Raw genomic sequence first — 22,830 nt, 5'->3', positions numbered from 1 at the left:
TTTCCTTTCCGTTTTTAAGGAGGTGAGAGAATTTAGCTCCCATACTCTGCTGTGGAGATGTTCATTAGTACAATACGATAGTTATGCATATAATAATCGAGAGGGAAGAAAAATCATTCTTAGGTAAAGATGGTTGATACAGTTTTTGTAGTCTAGTTTAGGTAAGGAAAAGATGCAACAGCTTTAATACTATTTTGTAATGGATAACATTTGCTTAGTTTTTCATAAAAATTTAAGACATTCAAGACTATTCTTAAAACAATTCACTCTAGATTGATGTAGATGGTTCACGTTGCTTATTCGATGTAATTCTCCAGTTCCTGAGGTATGCTCATAAAATTCTACCCATCTTTTCTTTGGAAGGAATTGTTACTTATCTTGCCAGGCTCTTTTTTGTTTTTACATGAGTCATTCATGAAATGATATTTTGTTTTCTTTCATAGAATATTGATAGTCATCTTAACTAAATGTTTATAAATTACTAAAATGATACAGAGGAGGTAATTTAGTGAATGGCAAAATGATTATATGCTTCCTTTTTTGAAAACAAGTGGAATATGCAGATGTGGGTTGTGAACAAAATAGTTAAGAAGATGATTATTTAGTGATTTGAATTTAAAGAGATTCTGTCAGTGGAGCAAACACTTGGCAATAGAACAGTATGTACACCTCTCCCAGGTTTTTTACTAATGACTCTTAATTTAAACCTGTGCTTTGTGAAATCTCAAAGACTATCACTTGAGTTCTCTCCTAACTTAGCTTTTTAATGTAAATACAAAACTGTGTGCTCCTGGTGTAGGAACAGATGTCAGGAGACCTTGGCTCACTTTCTGACTTGTTTCATTGCCTTATTTGAAACTTCAGATGCTTTCCTGTTCCACAGTCTTTTCCATTAGTCTAACTGAAACACCATTGAAAATGTTTCCTAACATCAAGTGATTCTTGTGAGGTGTAATCTATTAATGTTAATTAAGGAGTTCGATAATCACAGAAGGAAGATACTACAGTACTACTGTTTATTTTATGGAAAATACAAATATGCCTACTATATTCATTATCAGGGCTCATAATATTTCCTCATAGAAATTCTACTCATATCTCTGGATGAATTGTTATTTAAATTCTTTGGTGTTATACCTCAGTTTTTATGACCAAGATGAAAATGGTCAATTCCAAAAATTAATCTATAATGGTATAAAATGGTTGGAGATATAGGTTGGTACTTAAGTATCTTTCAAGAGGTATGATACAGAGATACAATATGTCATGAAGATAATATTTTTTAAGCAATGGAGAAAAAGTTGCATGTAGTAGTAGCAGTCCTCAGTTAGAAAGGAGTGCTAGGAGATAGCTGTACCAGCTTGAAGCTGATGGACAGCTCTAGTTGTGGCCAGTGTTGACAGAGGTGGTGGCCAAGGCTGTAGAGGTAAGGATCCTTTCGTAAGGCATCAAGATGAGGAACCTGTCTGTGTAGGTTCTCGACCATGTCAGGTGAACAGAGCTGTTTGTTTAGGAGCCTGCTTGTTTCACTAGCCTCGCCTTGGTCTTTTGATGGGGAAGACATACTCTAGTTCTGCTCCAGAACTTGCACGGAGGTGTTATGGGGTGAGCTGGGGAGCTTCACCGCCACCTCAGGGAGTTTCACTGCAGACTCTACCAGACCGACATCCCTCCTGCCAGTGGCCTTCAACAGTGAGCCTGAAAGCTGCTATTCCAAGTGGTAGGACAGACTGGCTCCTTTGCTTCAGCTCCTGGCATGATCTCATGCGTTCTGTAATATGTTTCGGGTATTTTGGCACCTACAAAGCCAGGCCAGTCCAAGGCCTGAATTCTGCACAGTTTTTATGTTTTCATATAGGGCCATACTCGGTTTCAGCAGAAATGTGATCCTGCTGCATTCCACCGCTGGAACAGCAACAAAAGAAACCATATTTTTTGTTTTCTCTGTAGCTGAATTAGTAGTAGCAGAGAGGACATAAAACTCTCTTCCAAGTGAAATATAACTTTATAGTTGAAATCAAATATTTTTCTTCTCATGTGTCACCTTTCTATTACTGTTTTAGCTCTTACTCCTCATAGGAGTTTCTACTACTTAATACCTGATGAGGTTGATTTCTGCACTTTTCATTAAATCTGTGAGGCAGTGCACAACGGACTGCTTTTTCTGGGTAAATGTTTGCTGAAACAATGTAGGTACAGTAATACTGCAAGTAGAAAAATGGTCAGCAGATAGAAGTATCAGGCTGTGCCCAGTTTGTGCAGGATGTTGGCTCCACTCTGACCCATGAATCTTCACTGTCCAGGTACCTCTGGGCTTCTTTCTGCCACTGAGTCCTACCCTACAAGCCAATCTCCTGCGAATGTACACACTGTTGATTTAATGGTTCTTAGTAAATGTATGTGAATGGTGACTAACAGGGTAGTGGATTTCAATGGTTTGGGTTTTTTTTTTCCCTTACATATTAAGAATATGCTTTTCTATCTAACTTAAATACGAAATTTCAAACAATAAAATATAGCCTTTTTTTTTCTTGCCTTGTCACAGGCCAGGAGAGTCAGGTGTAGTTTAGCAGGATTTCTTTTCTTAACAGATGCCAATGTGGATTTTGCTTAGAGAATGGCATCTGTGTTGTTTTAGTTTAAAAACAGCCTTGTATTTGGTCACTCAAATTACAGTTCGTATTTATTTAAGTTATAACGCAGAGAAATGCGAAAACAAATAAAGGTATGCATTGCACACCCATGTGAAAGAATAGTTTGTCAGCCTAGGCTTCTAGTCTTGAACTATTTTTAAATTAGTCTCCTATGTCTTCCTTGCCAACCACCACATGAGTTTTGAAGCCATTCTGCCAGTAGCTGCATTGTCACCTATTTAAAATTAGATGTTTTAAGTTTTTTCCATAGGTTTCACAGAGCAAAGAATGTTGTGTTTCAACATTTTGTAGTTTCATTTTTTCAGGGTGTGCACCAGGAGTAGTAGTAAAAATACAATAAATTGTGCATGATATGTATGTGTGTGCAAGCACACGTGTAAAGGATTACTGCTGCATTTAAGCAGCCTGACTTCCTTCCTGGTTCTGTTTTTGGAGATGATACTGCTGGAGGGACTTTCAGATCTGTGGTTGTAAAATTGATGATGCAGTAATATTTGTTGCTATTACCATTTGAAGAAAAATAATTTGGGGAGGTCTTTGGAGATTTGCCAGGTTGTAAGATGCTAAACTCTTACTTACAAGTTTTGATAATCCTCTATGCCATGCTCGAATGGGAATTCGTCACTATTTGAGACATTTTCTGTACTGCTTTTAGAAGACAGTTAATTAATTCTTTTCATTCTTCAGTTCGGTTGTTTTTTTATCTGGAAAGAAATTTTTAAGAAGTCAAATGACCAACCATACTGTGTGCTTGAATCAGGAAGTTCTTTTTTTTTTTTTTTTTCCAGTCACACCATTGACTTCTCTTCAAAGCACCACCCAAGGGTTATATTAGGATTATGGGCTTTTTTTGAAAGTCACTGTTTTTAAAAGATGAGGAGGGAGAGTGGTGGTATTATTACTATTATTATTGAGATTCAGATATGTTGTGTGGCCTTCAACTGTCTTCCGAGAGCTGAGAAGATATTACTCATCTGGCTCCAGAGAATTGATCCAAGTCTTGACTAATTCAAATGTGCAATGGCAGCCAGCAGAAAATTGATCTTAGTATAGTTTTATCCCACCTTGGTCCATTCTGCTGATCTGCTCCGTTGCCATTTCACCTTTTCTCTCTTCTTATATCAGCTAGAGGTATTCCTGGGATGATGGTGGTAGAAGCAGCGGTTAGCAGAAGCTATAAGGCGTTCAGATCCTCTCAGAACATGTAGATTTTTTTTTTTTTTTAACCCACTTTCAAGTTTTCTTCTTTTCACCAGGTGAAACAGGCCCACTCAAGAGTCCTGTTCAGCCTGTTATCCCGTGTTGGTTTTGCTTATTATGGTGATAGGTAAGATTTTAGGCACATATTGCCCAGTTGTATTTCTTAACTTGCTCTGTAATGGATGAGGCTGTAGAAAGCACAGTTGGTGTTGTATCAGTCAAAGTCTTGATCTTCTTACAGTGCCAGTCATGGGATTTTAAAAGCCAAAAAATATATAAAAATAATCAAAACTAGGTTTGACTCAGTGCTGTAGCAGTGATAGTTTAAAATCCCACTCCCCACCAGGAATAATGCTGTGATGGTTGCAGCTTTGCCTAGCTAACCCTGCTAATTCATTATGCCAGATTTTTCCCTGTTTCTCTGATAATAAATAACATTGCTTGTTTTCTTTCCAATTATTTTAGTTTGGGGAGAAACATCTAGTGACATGCTTGTAAGTGGTGTTCTATCACTATTACGCAGTTTTCACATAAACAGGACTTCTTTTTACAGAAAGAGCTGATGCCACTGTTTTGTGTTTGTTTTTTTTTTTTTTTTTAAAGCTGTCCTTGAAAATTTATTTGCATGCTTTTCTTGTTAGCAACAATATAAAAATATTTACTTTCTGCCCTTGATCATAACAATCTAAGAGGAACTATCAATATGAAGTTTTTGTGAGCTCCTGTATATTGTGCTGAAAATTAACATTTTAACTTCTTAGTAATTTTGGGGCAATTCTGTAAATTTTATTATTATCTCTCATTCATATTCTTTTATCCTATTTTCATGCATTCTGTGCTGGGAATTGTCTATGATTTCCTTTTTCACCAGGATACTTTCCACACTTTGCCTTTGTGCATGTGACACTCCATGCAGTTAAGGAGGACTAGAAATGTTCTCATCATGGCCACTGGCTTACCCAGAAAATTAGTCTGTGGGCAGGCACAAGAAAGCAGTTTTAAGCATTGACCTGGGGAGGGACAGACTTGAAGGAACTTTGGGATGGCCTTCAAAAAGAGAGAGAGATATACCATTTTCATACATGTATGGGTAGTTATATGTATTTTATATGTGTATACAATATATATATTTTCATATACATATGTATATGGAAAAACTATATACCATATATATTTTTCTATGTACATATGTGTATGAAAAACATATTAAAATACATGTAGAGTGTGTGTATGTTGTGTAGCTATATGTCTTTAGATCTCCAAGTGTAATTTGTTACTGGTCTTTGGCTGATGAAGTCTTAGTACAGGGACACCCAATTACAGAATCACAAAGCTGAATAAGATGCAGACTCCAATTTTAGATTCTTCTTTGGGTTTTAACTTTGTTTTCCTACATATTGTGGTTTTTGTAGACTCACTTTAAAGGTGTAAATAATATGAAATACTGTCTTCTCTGACATGATGCAGATAGCTTTACCACCATGTTTTCTTGTGTGTGATTATCATGTCTGATATTGATTGCTACCTATGCCTCTAATAAAGAATTAAAAGGATTAGAAGCTTCAGGTTTTAGAACAGAGTAGATAATACAAGCACGTTCTTCCTATCTCTATGCTAAATTTGCATTTGGGGATTTTGAAGGAATCTGGATTCCCATGTGGGAAAGTGTCAGGGACAGGATTGGAAGTCCCTTTGTATTCCACTGATTCAGGGGTGTTTGGTGGAAATTATTTTCTTATGCATTAGTTAAAGCAGAATCTTTAGTAAAACAGTTAATCGTGTCAAAAAGGCATCTCATAATGATTCTGTGTTTCATAGGTTCATGTTGAACAGATTTTTGAACTAAATGTGTGACATATCTTTTAGAAAAGCCAGATAGTATTACAAAATTACTAAAAAAAAATGTGTGGTATGGCACTTTATTTCACTTTATGTATAAGAACATGACTCTGTTTCATAGGTTTCAGAAAAAGAGAAAAACTGTGGTGGTCTTACGGGTAGCGTAAAGTATTTTTTACTATGTAATAGTTCTGTATCATCTAGGTTTGTAATTCTGTACAGTCTGAAGGAAAGTGATGTTTTCTTCCCGCTGGTAGATTACAGAAGTGTAAAGATCTCACCTCTGATTCTGATGAACTGAGAGATGGGCAGATATCATTGACCCAGGATGGCCTGTACTACATCCCCCTTTCCGCAAAGACCTGCGCCTGGTTAACATGAATTTGCTGGGTTGTGTGGGGCAAGTCCTGCCTGGTGGCTAGGCAAGTGCCCTGCAGAGGTGGCCTGCGCACGTAGTGCTGCGCTCCTGACCACAGTGCAGGCTGAGGATCCCCGTGAAGGCTGAGGGTGGAAGCAGGCTTAGTCTCACTTTTCAGCTTCAGACCATGTTCTTCTTCATTACCATAATAACCACTTTCTCCTCAGATAAAGTAAAATTGGTCAGTATGTAACATTGTGCTTGATTTTCTGGGAATGTGTGTGTAAGGAAGACTTGTGTTACAAGTTTCTTTTATGCATGCGGGAAATGGGACTGAAGGCTTCAAAATGATGTTTGTGGTAAAGGCAAAAGCTTTTAGAGGCTTCCAGCTTAGTTTTTTGCAGTCGGTGCTATCTCAGAAATGCTTAACGTTTGCTCCTTTAACCTTGCGCTGCACTGCTGTGAAACACAGTTCTCTGACAAGACACCTAAGACATTATGTTAAGGGGCATAAGGCTGCCTTTGTCCTGGGACATGAGTATTATGGTATGAGGCATGAAAGCATTACAGAAATGATTAAAATAAAGCCCAGGCTGAAAGGCTGAAAAGCACAGTGCTGAGCAATGCACCCTGGTGCATGCGTTTTGTTTCCTGCAGGGCTTAGTAGCTGGGTGAATGCAGGGTTTATGTGGCTGTGCAACTGCTCATCCTAAACTTCAGCTCCTCCTTTTACGCAAACACAGGAATAATATAGATAAGCTCTTCTAGTCAGAGAGGATGAGCTCACTGAATTGGAGCAAAGGAAAAATGGTGTGTGATATATCCTGTGTGACATTTCCAACAAGCATATCTTAACTTTTAATTGACAAATAGGCAGAAATGTTCATAACAAACTACTTGTAGTACAAAGTACAAAGACGTGAAGAAATTTAGAGGAAGGAAGGAATGAATAACTTCCCATTAATAAATATGAACCAAATTTTAATTAACACTGATACCACATGTTTCTGAGGTTAAAGTTTGCGGGGCTGTAATTTTTAACTTACTTGCCTTTAAAAAAAAAAAAAAACAAAAAAAAAAACCCAAAAAACCCAACAAAAAACCCCAAACCAAAACAGAAGCATATCTAGCGGTTGTACACTGCTACCATAATGTCCTGAAAGTTGGCCGAGGAGGATAATTTTTTTTCCTTACTTCCTGATTTTTTTGTGATAAAATGTCTCATAGTAATTACCTGAAGTTAGATGTTTTGTACAATTATATCTTCAAGAATGGAAGATTTTAAAATATGTAGTCATATATTCTATGTATATTTTGGAGTTTTGTTTTACTCATTAGTTCAGTTGTTAAATCAAAATGCAGGTTTTAATTCAGTGGTAGTTCAGTTGCTACTGATGCTGCTGTTTGACACTGAAATGGTCCTTGCAGTTACCTCGCAGGCACCACTTGACACTGTTCAGCCCTGCACTAAACAAGCTGTCAGCGTTGTGCAAAAAAAGTCATGTTTGTGTCCAGTGGCTAAAGCATATCCTTCTTATTTGTCTTCCAGGCACAGGAGAAAGTGGCAAAAGCACGTTTATCAAGCAGATGAGAATCATTCATGGATCAGGTTACTCTGATGAAGACAAAAGGGGCTTTACAAAACTGGTGTACCAGAATATATTTACAGCAATGCAGGCCATGATCAGAGCCATGGATACCCTCAAAATCCCATACAAATATGAACATAACAAGGTGAGATTTTTGTTTATTTCTGTAGCTGAAGCTTTTCCTCTTTTTATTTTAGGAAATATACTGAATGTCTCAAAAAAAATTACGTCATGCAAATTATATTCAAAGTTCAGAAGAAAACGGCATTTTCCAGTCCTGCCTTTAGTTCTCTGCGCTTTTTGCTGCTTTGACAACACAAAGGTGCTGCTTTTAACAAGAGAGCTGCTCTTAACAAGATGCCTGGGGGGTCTGTCACAGGGCAGAGGTTTAATGGCAGGCTGCTGTTTGACTTGTCTTTTCCTCCCAGGCCATGCTCTGGCCAGAGCACAGTTAAGTTATTCTTCTGATCTGTAGCGGAACCTTACTGCTTAAGGTTTGCCATTAACATTACATGTGGAAAAAAATCAAATTATTAGAAATATAGGTGAGGATACCTGTTTGTATGTGAACATACTCTGAAATAAAATTTTCAGTGCAAGACCTTAAAACAGTTGGATTCTTTTGAGGTTTGTGCTGTTACTGAAATTTAAAGGGACAAAATACATTTGAAATGTTTGGAAGGTTCATCTCTGACTAGCCTGACTTCTTTCCAATTTTTTTTTTAATATTTACATTTTAAAAGAAAGATAAGTAAAATAATTTAAGCATTCCATGGAGGAGAGTGAAATGCTTAATGTTTACTTGAATACATGGTAAGGCACAGGATTATATGGCTATATCTCCCACTTCTTGTCACAGGAGTGGTATGACTTTCTTTGATAACGGTTCCTGAGAACTTGTCCTGATTTTTACTGTTGAGCCATTATCAGCAACTTTGTCAGGCAGAGAGTTTAAGATCTGTCACAAGTGGAGGGCTCACCTTTCTTTCAATCTTGTGAAAGAGTAATTCATGATAATTTAGTAATCCTGGATGAAAACAATACTTTCTCTGATGAATTGTTCAAAAGTTCTTTTATTCTAATAATTTTTTAAATATCAGAAAGTATCAAAGAACAGGGACATTTACAATAAAGAAGTAAGCTTCTGTTAACTGGGGAAGACAGGATGAAATAAACTTGTGTTAAGATGGAAATCTTAAGTAGAAAAGATAAAGCTTATTACCAGGTTAAAGAAGCTTTGTTTCTCCATTTGTATCTGCCAAAGTCGTTGCAGATGGTCATCACTTTGGTGACGTAATGTTGCAATAACCAGAGTCTTGCAGGAGCCTGGGTTTATGCAGTGGGAAGTCAGGAGGGTCCTGTCTGTCAAAATCCATATTGTTAGCCTTCTTTAGTGGTGGGTGGCGTTTTTTGTGCACATGAAAAAGTTCAAAAAAACTTGTCCTAACTGGTAAAAGAGATTGAACTTCCTACTCTGACTGCATGCTGGAGCTGTCTAGTTTCCCCTCATCCCTCAGGAATCAAAATCAAGTGTGTAATTAGTATTAAAAAGAAAACTGCATTTGTATGTGTATTTCAGGCTTTTGGCTCCCATGTTTTTGCTGTGCACAAAACATACAGCATGCTGACTTGAAAAGTTAGTTGATTGTAAAGTGCAGTCATTTTTTTTTCTTCAAAATTGGTATTGATTGTCACTTTGCCATAGTATCTGGAAGTATCTGGAAATCCTAATCATAAATCAGGATTTTTTTTTTTTCCTTGTATTATACTATGGAGTATATGTTCTGTAGTTTTTGTTTAAGAGTGCTGAATTTATATAGTGTTTTTATATAGCGGGCGTGAGTCAGTTAGGTTTGGCATAGCTGTATACGCATGGCCAGAGCTGTTCACTTTCTCTATATAAAAATAACTTTCCTGAAAGTGGGAGTCTATGTTTGTGCTCAGCTCCTTCACAAGCATTCCCATCAGTTTCTAACAGGGCTACATGCAGAGTAAAATAGAAGTCACCAACTGACGGAGTCTCAAGGCAATTCCTGTACAAACTCCTTCAGAAATACAGGGGAAACCAAACTTGCTACAGTATCGTCCCAGAGTAGAGAAGATTGCTGCCTACTACACCTACGCTTTGTATACGAAGTTATTTCCCTTTAAGCAGTAAACACCAATCAATTGGTTAACCTGCTCCTTTTTTTTAAAGGCCGTTGAAAACAAACTCATTAGCCTAGCAGTCTAGAAAACACAGGAAGGGCACTTCCTATTAATTTGAATCTCCTATCAGGAAGTCCTATCTCTGGAGAGGAATATCTCGAAGTTTGAGTAATAACATATTTTTAGCACAGTAGTTGTTTTGTACAATAGTTTAGAAAACTGCAGCTCAAGCTGGTATTAATGTGGTTGGGCCTAAAGAAAGGTGACCCTTTTTTTTGTCAAGTTCTTCATGTTCTGCAATAGACTTTGGGGCTACAGTACAAATGCTTTTCTCTTACTGTACCAATTTTCTTACCTTTAGCTGGGAATTATTAAAATTGGAGCGTTTCAACTCTCTGAATGCGGCTGGAATTTGAAGTGCTCTCGTATCAAAAAGTTAGTTAAGTAGGCAGTTGTGATCTTTGTGTGGTGTACAACATCACAACAACATTTAGGTTGGATTATTTTAATATAATCAATGTAGCAAGAGGCAAGTTTTAAGTTTAGCAAGTTAGTTCTTGTGGAGTTGTGTTGGCTTCATAGTCACTGAAATAATTAAAGAGGCAGAGACTGAAATGTATTGTCCTATATTATAATAATCTAGGCTGTTTTGAAAGATTTATTGTCAGAGGAGTGGAAGTCAGTTGAGGAATGTAACTGTTAGTGTTTAGAACGTAGTATGTCAGAACTGATGGTAGAGCATTATAACAAGAAAGACATTTCTTTTTCGTGTTAAACTAATATGAGCTCTACTGTGGTTGAAGATAATGGGTGAGGGTGATCTCTTCTCTTAGGAATTTGTCTGTCATCGGAAACGGTGGCTTATGGACTGGTTTTTAGTTTCCTTTTGGGTAAATGGTATTGTGCTTCCGTTACTTATTTTTTAACTTAGAAGTTGTGAAGTTTTCATATGGCTCTTGAATTTTAGAGTAAGAAGCATTTTATGAAATACAGGAAAGCCTTAGTTTTTTGTAGAAATGTTTATAAGCAATTCTTGAAATTGCCTGTCTTTGCAAAATTTTGTGACTGTACAGTACTAACTAATGTGTAACCACAGATATTCAAATGCACATTTTTTAAAAACTAGAATAAAGGTTTATGTTTTTTTACAATTTGTCTTTTTAGAAAGCAGAACTGTGTATCCATGCTTCTGTCACTCCTTTCAAATATTGAAATAAGACCATTCATTTTAATCTTCTAAATTCTCACATTCAGTGTTCTTCATAATGTGTTAGAAGCCTTTCCTTCAGATAATGTAGTGTCCATTTCTTCTTTTCTATCTTTTTTTTTTTTTTTACATGTCTAATATTGCTGAAGGTGGGGAGTATACATGGGTGGCACTTTTTTTTCTCTCTCTTGTCATTAAGAACTTCTACCAAATCTATTACTGTACTAAACAAATAAATGTATTACTATACTAAACACCAACTACCACTCTTACCCCATACTGTTCCCTTTCAATGTAACTTCCAAAAGACAAGTTGCCTCTCTGCTCTAGCAGACAGTATCAGGAAGGTGTCACTCCATAGTGATTAACGGGCAGGAGATCTTACTTGAATCCCATGCCCATAATTTCCTGTGAGACTTCTTAAATATTCATAACAAGATAACTACTGTGAGTAACGGTAACAGAACAGGCTACAAGAAAGTTTTTAAAGAGCCTGAAAACATAAAAACAAGTTTTATTGTAGACCTAGATATTTGCTGTTAAGTTTCTAAGAGTGTTTTCTGCTGAAGTTGTTTCTGTATTTATGCCTATTCACTTTGGGGAATGTTTTGCAGTAAAAATAAGCAGATATGGGAAATGCTTTCAAAGTCCAAAATCTTACTGGCATTATCTTCAAGTCCATGTTTACCTTGTTAGGTCGTTTCTTCTAAGTCACAAATCAACTGGAGCAAACAAATAAAAATACAGAAATAGGACAACAGGATCAGGTATGGAGTCAGATTGCATAAATTTTTATCTTGGGTAAATAGTTGGGGGTGTTAAGTGTTCTAGATCTCTTGGGTGAAATTTGATGTTGAACAAACCTAGGTTGGAGGAAAGGGCCTCCTGCAGACACCACACCTGATATGCAAAGAATGTGAAGGACTGAATCTAGAGCAGGAATGTGCAAACACTGGGAGGGTTATTGACTGTCAGATGATGCAGAATGTGTGGGGTTTCTTGCCTTTTGTGGGGGTATGTTTTTCAGTTTTGCTGTTCTGAGGTTTTTTTGGTTTTGTTTTTTTGTTTGTCAGTTTTTGGTTTTGTTTTTAAAGCAAGAATGATGTTCTTGGGATGGTGAAATGAAATGCTTATTGGTTTGGAACAGGGATAATGAAGCGGCTTTTCAAGCAGATGGGGAAAGCCAAACGGTGCCATCTGCACAAACAGTATTCTGCGGCGTCTCAAACCTGGAGCAGAGGGCTTAAGGCAGGTTACAAGAAAAAGATTTATACTAGTAGCGTTAGTTAGTATTTAATGTATTGTAGTGCTTGGTTAGTATTTAAGTACTCTCAGATGTTCTTCTCCAAGCACTCAAAAACAAAGTTACCCAGTAAGTAGGAGCCCTGCAGAAAAGAGTTAAATGCTTCTAATACTGGGAAGCTCCAGATGCATTACTTTGGCAAGAAATAGATTGCTGCAGAGCCGGCCAACATGGAAGAGAGTATAGTTAAAGTATCACGGTCCTTTAGCAACATGTATTCAGATACAGGAACTGAAGAGAGCTTTTTTTTTTCAGGAGCTGTAATATGAGGTAAAGCCTGTTTCCCTGGTGGCCATGTTTCCTCCTGTGAGGACATTGATGAGTGTCTTTAGAGGCTCCAGCAAAGCCATGAACAGTTTCCTCCTGAGTGTGTCAGAGAGTCCTTCTTGAGGACTTTGACAATCCTAACTAGATCCCAGGCTCTCCCCAGCTGTCTTGCTCATCTTTTTATCAGTCTCCTCCCGTCAGTCATTTACTCCTCTCACGCCTTGCCTTTCTCTCTGGCACCTCTCCAGTCTTTACGTACATCTGACCTCAGCAGGTCTTTATCTACTTACCTATGGTCTTACCATTTTGTCCTACTCTCTGCTGTTTTCTTTCTCCTCCTTTATATTTGAATAAAGTTTTAAAAAACCCTAAAAAACCCCATACATACAGTGATTTACATCCTGTCCTCTTTCTACCAGTTCACTTCACTCATTTGCTTGCTCTCTGTTTAGAGCAGAAGTCTCTTGCATTTGTCTGTCTTGCTCCGGTGGATTTGTTAGTTGCTTGTTTCCTCTCTTATATTCTGCTTAAGTGTTTCATACTTTACCCCAACAGAAGTGTGAGTTTTAGGTATTTCCAAGTGTGGGGAAAAAATAATTGTGTATCAGAAGTAAGCTAGACAATCAGGGTCAAATGTTCCCATGAAGAGCTGAGAACATCTTCATTTATCTGTATATTTATTTTAAATAAACACTCTTCCTTTCCCCAATAAAATAATAGGTAATTTCACTGATATGAAATGAGGAAACTGTCTTAGCCTGCAGTTCAATGTAAATTTGAAAACTAAATTTTAGCTACTCTTTTTGCAGAGCAATAAGATTTCTTCCTTCCTCCTTTTATATTTCATTTTAAGTGAAGCTGTTTATTTTTTTTAAATACGACATTTTAAGTGATTAACTGCCCTTTGCTAATGGAAAGTGGTAAGTCATACAAAAACACTCATGTGGGGTGTGATATCTGTATTTTATCTTTCCAGTTCCACCACTTTACTGTCTCTGCTAGTGTGGAGAACGAATGGGTGGTAATAATGCTGGCAGATTCTTGTAGATTTTGTGATCTGGATACACTGGATGAAAGACGATAAATATAGGAGGACAGGCTTTTAGCATTGTTTTGTTTCCTTTCTTTCTATTTTACTTCAGATATGTTTGTCACTTAGTTGTTTTGCTCGCAGAGCATTGTGTGTCTGAAAGGAAATATTCACATGGGCATGCTCTCTGGCAATGAAAATGTGAAATATGCTCAGGGCAACTTTTGTATGTAATAGGAGTTTGGCATTTATTTTAAGGTAACAAGGTTTCATACTCTTGGAATGGTTCTGACTTTCTCCATAATTAACGACAGTTATGTAAATATAAGAATTTATACAATGTAATTTTATACAGAAAATTTATAAACATAACCTTATATAAGTATTTCCTAGAAGAAAATATTTAACAGTAATAGCTTCCTAATTATTTCATTCATTTCTACAGAAGACAAGCTAAGGTTATCCAGCATTTATTTCTGAAGTAATTTCAGATTGAAATATTTTTGTCATATTTTCCTCTGACACTTTTTGAAAATATTTCTTTCCCGCAGGAAACTTTTCTGGGGAACTTGGATCCAGTTATGTTGCAGTTATATTATGTAGAATGACTAAAAATTCTTGAAATCTCATGTCTTCATTGTTCATTTCTAGTAACACACAGAAGTTGCTTGAAATAAGGTTCAGGGCAATGGATTAAGAAACATTCAGCTAAAATGGACCATATTTTTCTGCAGGTTTTGTCAGTCTCTTGTTCAGTTTGCACTTCCTATGTGGTAAAAGTTACAACATCTGAGATGCAAAAAGGCTTTGTCTTATAATAAAATTCAGCTTTGGCTTAGAAAATAGGCTAATGTTAAACAAAAGAGTTGTTTTAAAAAAACAAACCACCACCACCCCCCCCCTTTTTTTTTTTTTTTTAATATAATTTGTTTTGTATTGTGGGATGTATTGTCTGATAGAGGTATTCACATCATTCCTTTGATTCTCTACTTTTTCTGAAAGATTAGTTTGCTCTTTTTTTTTTCTCCCTGGTTAAAGTAGGTATAAGGTCTTGCACGTGAAGAGTTGATTACATATTCACGCTTCATCAGTCCAGTCACATGTCTACCTGTTTTCAGAATATGGTCCCATGTAGCTACACTCTTAGACTTTGTATTCCTTTTGAGTGATTGCACGGAGGTGAGGCATGAGGCAACAGTCCTGTGTTCTGCTTCTGGAAGAGGAGGTTGGCAAAAGGAAATCTAAGCATGACATTAGTCACGTTATGTTTTAATTTTTTTCAAATAGCTCTTACGACAATCAAACACAAGGCTATGGTTGCATGCTTCAGCTTTGCAAAAAAGCGTACAGATCTTGACTGTAGATTGTTTAATGTTATGGTGGACCTAAGGTACTGGGTAGGTAGGAAAATCATTTATTATTGAGCAAGTCACTTCTGTGAACAATCTAAAGCATGACAAAAGAGAGCTTAATGTTGGGTTGGAGGGGTAGTAACTACCGAGAGTTGCTTTTAATCCTTCTTAACATTTCTCTAACTCTCACATGTCTCTATTTCCTTAGTCCCTGTCATATATAAGAGTTTGTGGGCACTTGGCTGGGGCAAGTAATACTGTGGAAAAGCTGTTACAATATTAAGGTTTTTTCTTGCTAACTAAGGTTGTTTCATGATGATGACTTTCTGGTTTTCTTAATGTGACCTTTGGCCAGAGTTAAAATTTGGCTTATTGTTTAGTTGTTACCTTCTAAGCCGATTTGTAGATACATTGTTAGTAATAGGTTGCATATACATGTTTTGCTAGTTTGGAGTATTACTTGAAAATTTCAAAAATGCAAATTGTGTCCTGAGTCATTTGTGTTTGGAGATGCTCTCTGTTTTTAGGTATTTTTTGTTTAGTAAACTGAGATTGCTGGTTTGAGAACTTAAACTCTCTGTACGTATTGTTGGCTGTACAAGCAGGTAGATGAGTGCTCTTGATGTATGAAGACGTTCTTTGCATCTGATCTCCAGTCTTTATCTTGCTTTTTTTTTCCCAACTGTAAATAAAATGCCGCCAACGGTACAGGTTGGATAAAAAGGTAACTGCCCATCACTGGAGCATAAAGAAGCCTTGGGCACAGCTGCCTACCTTCTGGACTCCCGCACAGCCGTATGCTGGGTGGAGGAGCAGTGGGGATGTGCCACAGAGGAAGAGCTATTGACATAGTCATTATGTAAGCCTCATAAAGCCTATCATGGTGTTTGGGGTCAATTACACGACTTCATGGCTATTTTGATGTTTGTTTCTGTTTATCCAAAGAACGGAAAAACACAGGGATGGGATTTACTGTTGACTCATTATGTAGTCTGTATCTATTTGTAATCTACAGAGATGTTACTCTGTATGTTGCAGAAGAAAAGCATCACCTTGACTTTGGAAAAATCTGACTGCAGACTTGTTTTTCTAACTCTACCATTTGTAGGGCCACCCTATGTCATATTGCATTTGTGAAGAGCTTTAGAAAAAAGTGGAAATGAGATTTTTAGGTATGCCCTTGTATTAGTGCCTGTTTAGTGAATTGTGATTATTTATGAGGTAGCACAGTAGTTTATTCTTTACTGCTAGTTCTGTTCAATGCGGCGCTTGGAATTGGAGAAACGTGGTAGCACCCATTACTCAAGGCTCCTTCAAGGATCATTTAAAGCAGAAATCTGCTGAGTATGAAACAGACATTCAGTAGCTTTTACACCCACAAGGTTCACTAAGTATTCTCTCAGACTACACTGGCAACTTGTAGTTGTACAGAAACAGGATTTGTGCCCCATGTAAGAATTTTAAGAGTTCTTCTGATATAATAGCATTTTCTGCAGTTTACTAAAATACTGCTTCTGAACTGAGTGTAGATGCAAAGGTGGTATCAGTTACCAGACCAGTTTTTCAGTAACAGAAAAGAATATATGGTTTGGATTGGAAGAGGGGTTTTTTTGTTGCTTTTGTTTTTAACTGTTTATTTGTTTTTATTAAGGGTACCAATCAAGATGATGTTCCATGAAAAAGTACGTTTATGTGTCTTAAGCTGTAACAGCATACGTACAAATACCGTTTGAGAATAAAACTGAGGCCAGACTAATTCATTGTACCAGCCTCTGAAAGCTAAACTCACTTCTTAAAGGCACCCATCACAATCAAATAGGAAGAATCTTGTGCAATTTTAAGCTCTTAGAGGGTAGACTTTTCTCTTTTTTTCTTCTACCCCTCATTCATAAACCCATGTAATCAGATGAAACTGTGATTTCTGGGACAGAATATTTTTGAGGAACTTTTAGTGTACATTTTTATATGATTCCTTTGACCCTATGCATTTTTTTAAAGTTGCTTTCATTCAAATTCTGGATTGAAAAAGGACTTCTTGAAATCTGAACTCTTTCAGTAAAGCTTTAATTACTTTTTCTCATAAACCTAGAACTTTATGGCTTTTCTCTAGTTATTTTTTTTCCTTCTTCTCTTTCTTTTACTTTCTCTCTCACTTGAACTTTTAAATACTGCCTTGACCTTTGAAAAGTTGAAAGAGTAAAAATGAAGGATGAAAATAGAGGCATTCAAAACAGTGCAAAAACATACCAGATATTATAAATTCTCTGGCAGCCAGTAACCTGCAAATAAAAAGCACGGCATGGGATGGAATGAAATGTGATGATATTTTTAAAAAATATTTTATGGATTTTTTTTAACTTAGATGTGCAGAAACAATTTGGGAAAGAAATTAACTTCAATACTTATTCTCTTTTTTGAAAAAGCTGGAGTTTTTTCAACCACTTGCCACTTTGTAAGCAGCTTTTGAAAACTGTTCTGCAGTAAAAGAAGTGGTTCTTTGATGTTGATGGGGGAGCCATTGGTATTGGACTGAGATATCACTAAAAGACGTGAAGAAGTTTGGCTAGTGCATGTATGTACTGTGGTGTATGCCGTATGTAATGGATTTTTATTAAAGAAAGTTGGAGTTACTTGTCTGATTCAAACTTGCTCATAAGGGAAGGTGTTTAAGCATATGTATGAGGAAATTGAGGAACGCATGAATGGACTGATCTTCTCAGAGGCTGCAAAGGAGCCTGCACACTGAGAACAAGTGAGGTATTTCTGCAAGGGAGAACATAGGCTGTGCAGGTGGTTTCTAAAGTATGGTCAGGAAGTTTCTAAGGTCCCTTTTGCGATTTAGAAGGGGGTATGTCTGTTTGTGTAAGCTTGTTAGTTTTTAGAAGCGTGTTCTTTTAGAATTTGTGTAATGATACTGTGTTGCGTATAGTTCATCTACTGCTTGCAATGCAAGCCTTCCTGCTCTTAGAGGAATCTAAACACCTGTTGGCATTTTTCCAAGCTGAGTCTTGGAATTTGTTTAATTTCACCTGTGAGTAGTTCTAGTGCCACTGACCACGAAAACAAATTGTGCTACCCCATTATTAAACTCATTGTGAAAGGCCTCATTTCAAACATAAATATTGACCTGCAGAAGAACTTTTAAAATAAAACCGTGCTAATCAGAAAGGGACATGGCAATACAGCCTTGTAGCTTATGTCCTTTTTGTGTGATAAACAATGACTTGCACTGGCTGCCTTTGCCGTAGCAGAGTACTCATTCACTGCATTGCAAAATGTTTTAAACAGCAACTCCCTCCCTGCATGAAATAAAAAAAAATTACAAAACTTTTCCTCATCTCTGTTTCATAAAAGAAATGTATGTTTTAAAGAAGTAGATTTTTGAGGATCTAATATTAAAGATTGAGAGAAGCTGTAGCTCACTTGCTAGCTCCGTTGTTTCCTGATTCCAGTGGTGTGCGTATGCTCTTACTGGTATGTTTCTGCCTATCTGTCCCTTTTTGGACACCCGTCATCTTTTGTGGTCTTCCTGTAGAGCTTCCTTTGCACTACTGTCTGATGATACCATATGAATCAGCAATGTGGGTGGTGCTTTGCCCATCTGACAAATAAGAAAACGGCAACAACAATATTTTTAATTTTTCTTCACTGAAGTCAGTACTATTCAGAGAGTTAGTTTCTTAATTCTCATTGGGATGCATTTCTGTGATCCAGTGGGTCTTTTTCGATTTATCATCTACTGACTAGGATATGCAGAAGAAAACAACCTTTTATGAACACACCCCAAGCAGATGTTATAACCATCTGGGTGTGCTGAAACAGACACCATCTACAGAAACCTTGCCAACATAAAATGCAATCAAATTCTTGCTGTTCAACATTTTAATGCAATTTTTCATTGTGTCCTGCATTACTGGTCCAAGCTACATGAGAATTAGATTTTATGAATTCTTTCCTCTTGGGAAAGGAATGAAAATTAGATTTCTCGCATGAAGCTACCACAATGAGAGGAAATTTAAATAAATATGCCTTGGAGGGGGTTTGGTAGAAACGTGTGTGAAGGGAGTGATATAGCTGATGTGTAGGCTGAATTGTCAAGAACCTACTTTTAAAGTAAGGGTTAATCACTGAAGATAGTTTTGTTTAGTAATGCTTCTCTGGTGTTCAGATGGTCTCACTAAGTCATTATTCTTTGAACATGACATAGCTATTTCTCAATGGGGTACCAAATAAGCTTCTTCCCTAAACACAACACTTTTTTTTTCTTTTTCTTTTCTTTTTTTTTTCCCATTCTAGATTTGGCGATTAGATCACTTTCTTCACATTAAGATTTCTTTTTTTTTTTTTGTCCTCCACTTTGGGTATTCTCCCTGTTGGATCCTATATTCAGCTGAAGAATGTAAGAGGAGGATAATAAACAAGAACTGTTATATTGCTGCATTTTTTACCTGGTTCCCATATTCCTTTTGAACTTTTTGAAATTTGGTGAGTTTCTCAGGAGGGTCTTCATTTTTTCCAGCAGTATGGATCACAGAATTAATCAGATGGGATAATTATTTGACATAACTTCATATGGCTGGACAAAATGTGGTTAAGATCGCTGTGGAGTACAGACTTCCTGATTTAGTTGCATTTTCCAGCACCCACTTTGCAGAGACAGGGTTATACTGGCTGCAGAGTTCCAGGGAATTTTACTACAGTGCTTGTTAAAAATAAGTATTTCCAAGTGGCTGAGGAACCAAACAGAAAACAATGCCATAGTTTTGGGTCTGCAGTTGGTGGCATTGCACAAAATACAAAACATCCCTTCTACAAGCTACGTGAAGAGAAGGGACAGTAACTATCTCTTCCTGACAATGAGCAAAAATGTAATGCATGCTTTTACTGTGAAGTAATTTTGTCTTAGAAACTGGAGTTCATAGATGCTTGGAAGGGCTGAATAAAAATGTGCTTAACCAGAAGTCTGCCACACCCAAAATTCAGACATCTGTATTCATCTCCATCTCTTAATTATGCCTTATTGCATCAGCAGATGAATGTAATGAAAGTAACAAGGATAAATCTTCACTGTTATGATATGTTATGGGTTCCAGCACTGTTACAGTTTATAAATAAAATCAGTAACTGACTAAAGCATTTTCCTCTGCACTTCACAGAATTTTTTTTCCTCAGCACAACCAATTATAGAATAAGGGAAAGGCTCATGTCTTTTAAAATGTTTCTTCTGTATTGAGGGAATCCTGCCATTCTGAGCATTAGTTTGTTGCTGTCTTTCATCTTCTCTAGCTATGCAGAGACCTGTGCTGTTAGAGACCAATGGCTAGGTCTGAAATATTAATAATTAGACCTTAAAATGAAGAACAGTGCTGGAAAAGTGCTCAAAGCTGTTGTTGGGAGACTGTTCCAAGGTAGAGCTTTTCCTCCTTCCTTTCCAACGTGCTGGACTGTGGCTCCATCCAGTGCCCCAGCCTCTGCAGCCCTTGCCCCGCTTGCAGTCGCACTCTCGTCATGAGCTGTCCCAGGATGACCCCGCATCGGATTTACAGCACAGAGTCATGAATGGAGAGCAGCGGTAGCATGCCCAGCACATGCTGCCGTGGATCACCATGAGCTACCCAGTCTCTTTGAGCTAGGTTCTCTTGCCTGTGTGGGTGAGCTGCGGTAGGCTGTAGGGATCCTGTCTTCGGTTCCTCCCACTTTCAGTGGCTCACGTGGCCATGAGAAAGTCAGTTTTACCAGAAGTGTTGAATATGCTTGTTAAGTCTGGGTAATTTGATCTAAATATCCTATAGTAATGCCTTAATTTGTTTTACTTGCTTAATTTACTTAATTTTAATAGCTGGCATAGCTGCCGCTAAGTAAATTGGAGAAGCATATCGAAGAACGTAAATATGCATCTTGGATAGGATCCCACAGCATTTAAATTAACATCAATGTTATTTACTTTAAAGTTAGAAAACTTTAAGCAAATGAATTTGGGTATGGCGATTGTCTCTTTTTTTTCTCTTTTTGACCTCTGTATGAAACAAAACTGTTCCCTCCCTTTATAACATCATTGTACCAAAGTGTTACTCCTACTAGTTTGGGGTTGCTTCAAAACCTCTGTCATTGCAGAAGTGAATACTGCAATCATGTGTTTGTGGCTCAGTGCCTTGTGCCACTGTGCCCGCATACAGAAATACACACTCTGCATATGTGGGAGCTGGTTCAGATAATAGGCTGCGGGGTTTTTGGATATGTGCTACCCATGCCCAACCTCAGCACCTCCACACTTACCTCCAGTCCCATGCAGTATTCATGTTGTGAGTGTACAGAGAGGTTATTAGACCACCATGGTCTTCGAAGTAGGGAAAGCAGAGCAGTATCCGCCAGATCCATTAGCAGCTGATGAAAGTTAGGTCAGCGCAGACGATGTTCTAGCTTAAATTGGAGTAGTGCCTGAAGCTAAAAGCTTCAACAGTCAGGAGGATATAAAGATGATATATCACTACCTTATGCTTAACTCTTTCTTCCCATCCCCTCCCCCTTCCCCCCCGTGTCCCGTCCCCACCGTCCCCCGTCCCCCCAACCCCAGCTTTATTAAGTGTGTTGTGCATATATTGCTTTGATAGCTTTCTGGGTTTGACCTCAGACCTCAAATGCAACAATAAAACATTCTAGAAAATGCTAGTAAGTCAATACCAGACCCTTTTGGGGGCATGATTTTGAATGTACATTTATTCACTGGCTTCTCAGATATTGCAGGTAATTAAATACGCCTTCCACAGCTTAAAGCAAGGAACAAGTTATTACCCTAAGCTAAATCAGGAAGTGGTCTACCTGAAGTTAAAGTAAGCAACTGAAGTTTTGCTACCAGGTCTCATTTCTTTCAGACTTGTTTGTTGAAGACTTCTTTTCTTTTTAATTTATGGAGCTTGATATTACTGATTTATCACCAAAACCAGGATAGAAAAATAGTTTTCTTTTTTTTTTCCCCTGGTAAAAAATTATGTACATTTTCATCTTGGTTTTGAGATTGAAGATATAAAGTGTTGCCTGCCCAGAAATTTTCTCTGTTCACTAGTCTCTGAACAGGAATTTCACACATTATCAGGTGGGGGTTTTTTTGGGTTTTTTTTGGTGGCAAAGTTACCTTTAAGAAGTGAAATGCCATATTCTGGATATGAAACAGCAGTGATTTAACTATGATTTAACTTATAAGTAAGGCAATTTATAAAGAAATTTGCTTCAAAAATACTTTTATTTTAATATTAGCTGTATAAAAAGCAGGAAAAGAGATGCTAGTTTCAACAAATGCAGTTTTTCTCCGAAGCATCAAAAGTCAAGCTGCAGTAAATTTACTTTAATCTGATGAAATTAATGCTGCCTCTTCTGGCATCAGTTCTTTTAAATATTTAAAAAGAGAATCTCCACTTTTTGCTAAAATATGTCTGATGGTATTTTAAAGCTTTTCTTAATAGGTTGCTAATTGTACTAGCAGTTTCTAGACACAGGGAAGGGCTTTTGATGTCAGTGTTTTTATTCCTAAATTTGGATTCAACAAAAGGACACATAACTGAGCTGCTAATGCCACTTTCAGTGACACTCTCTCTCTTTTTTTTTTTTTTTTTTTTTTTTTAGGGTTAGCAAATCTGTCTGTTGTGAGAAGTTGTAACAAATGAGTCCTAATTTTGGAAATTGCAGGATTGTGCATAGTAAATTTGTAATAATTAAATGCTAATGCTTTCCATCATCATCCTATTTTTTCCCTGCATTACCACCTCTTCTCCTCTTTTTAATGTACTTACTTGCCTTTTAACCTTCCACCATCACTGTTTCAATTATATGAAAACAGAAGGATAGGTTTTTGCAACTGGATAGAAGTCAGACATAACAATTAGGAA

At 37.1% G+C, this 22,830-nt stretch overlaps 1 protein-coding gene across 1 annotated transcript in view; it reads left to right on the top strand.

The window, feature by feature from the left end:
* GNAQ (G protein subunit alpha q) overlaps positions 1-22,830 on the top strand; it is a 139,547-nt gene that overhangs the window by 39,363 nt on the left and 77,354 nt on the right. Inside the window, exon 3 of the mRNA XM_075526518.1 lies at positions 7,601-7,785. Coding sequence (XP_075382633.1) covers positions 7,601-7,785 — 185 coding nt within the window. The remainder of the gene's footprint in view (positions 1-7,600; positions 7,786-22,830) is intronic.

Source organism: Mycteria americana, chromosome Z (genome assembly GCF_035582795.1).
Source record: "Mycteria americana isolate JAX WOST 10 ecotype Jacksonville Zoo and Gardens chromosome Z, USCA_MyAme_1.0, whole genome shotgun sequence".
Classification (NCBI taxonomy): domain Eukaryota; kingdom Metazoa; phylum Chordata; class Aves; order Ciconiiformes; family Ciconiidae; genus Mycteria; species Mycteria americana.
Note: the sequence above shows the minus strand (reverse complement) of the source record. Positions and strands in the feature narration are given on the sequence as shown.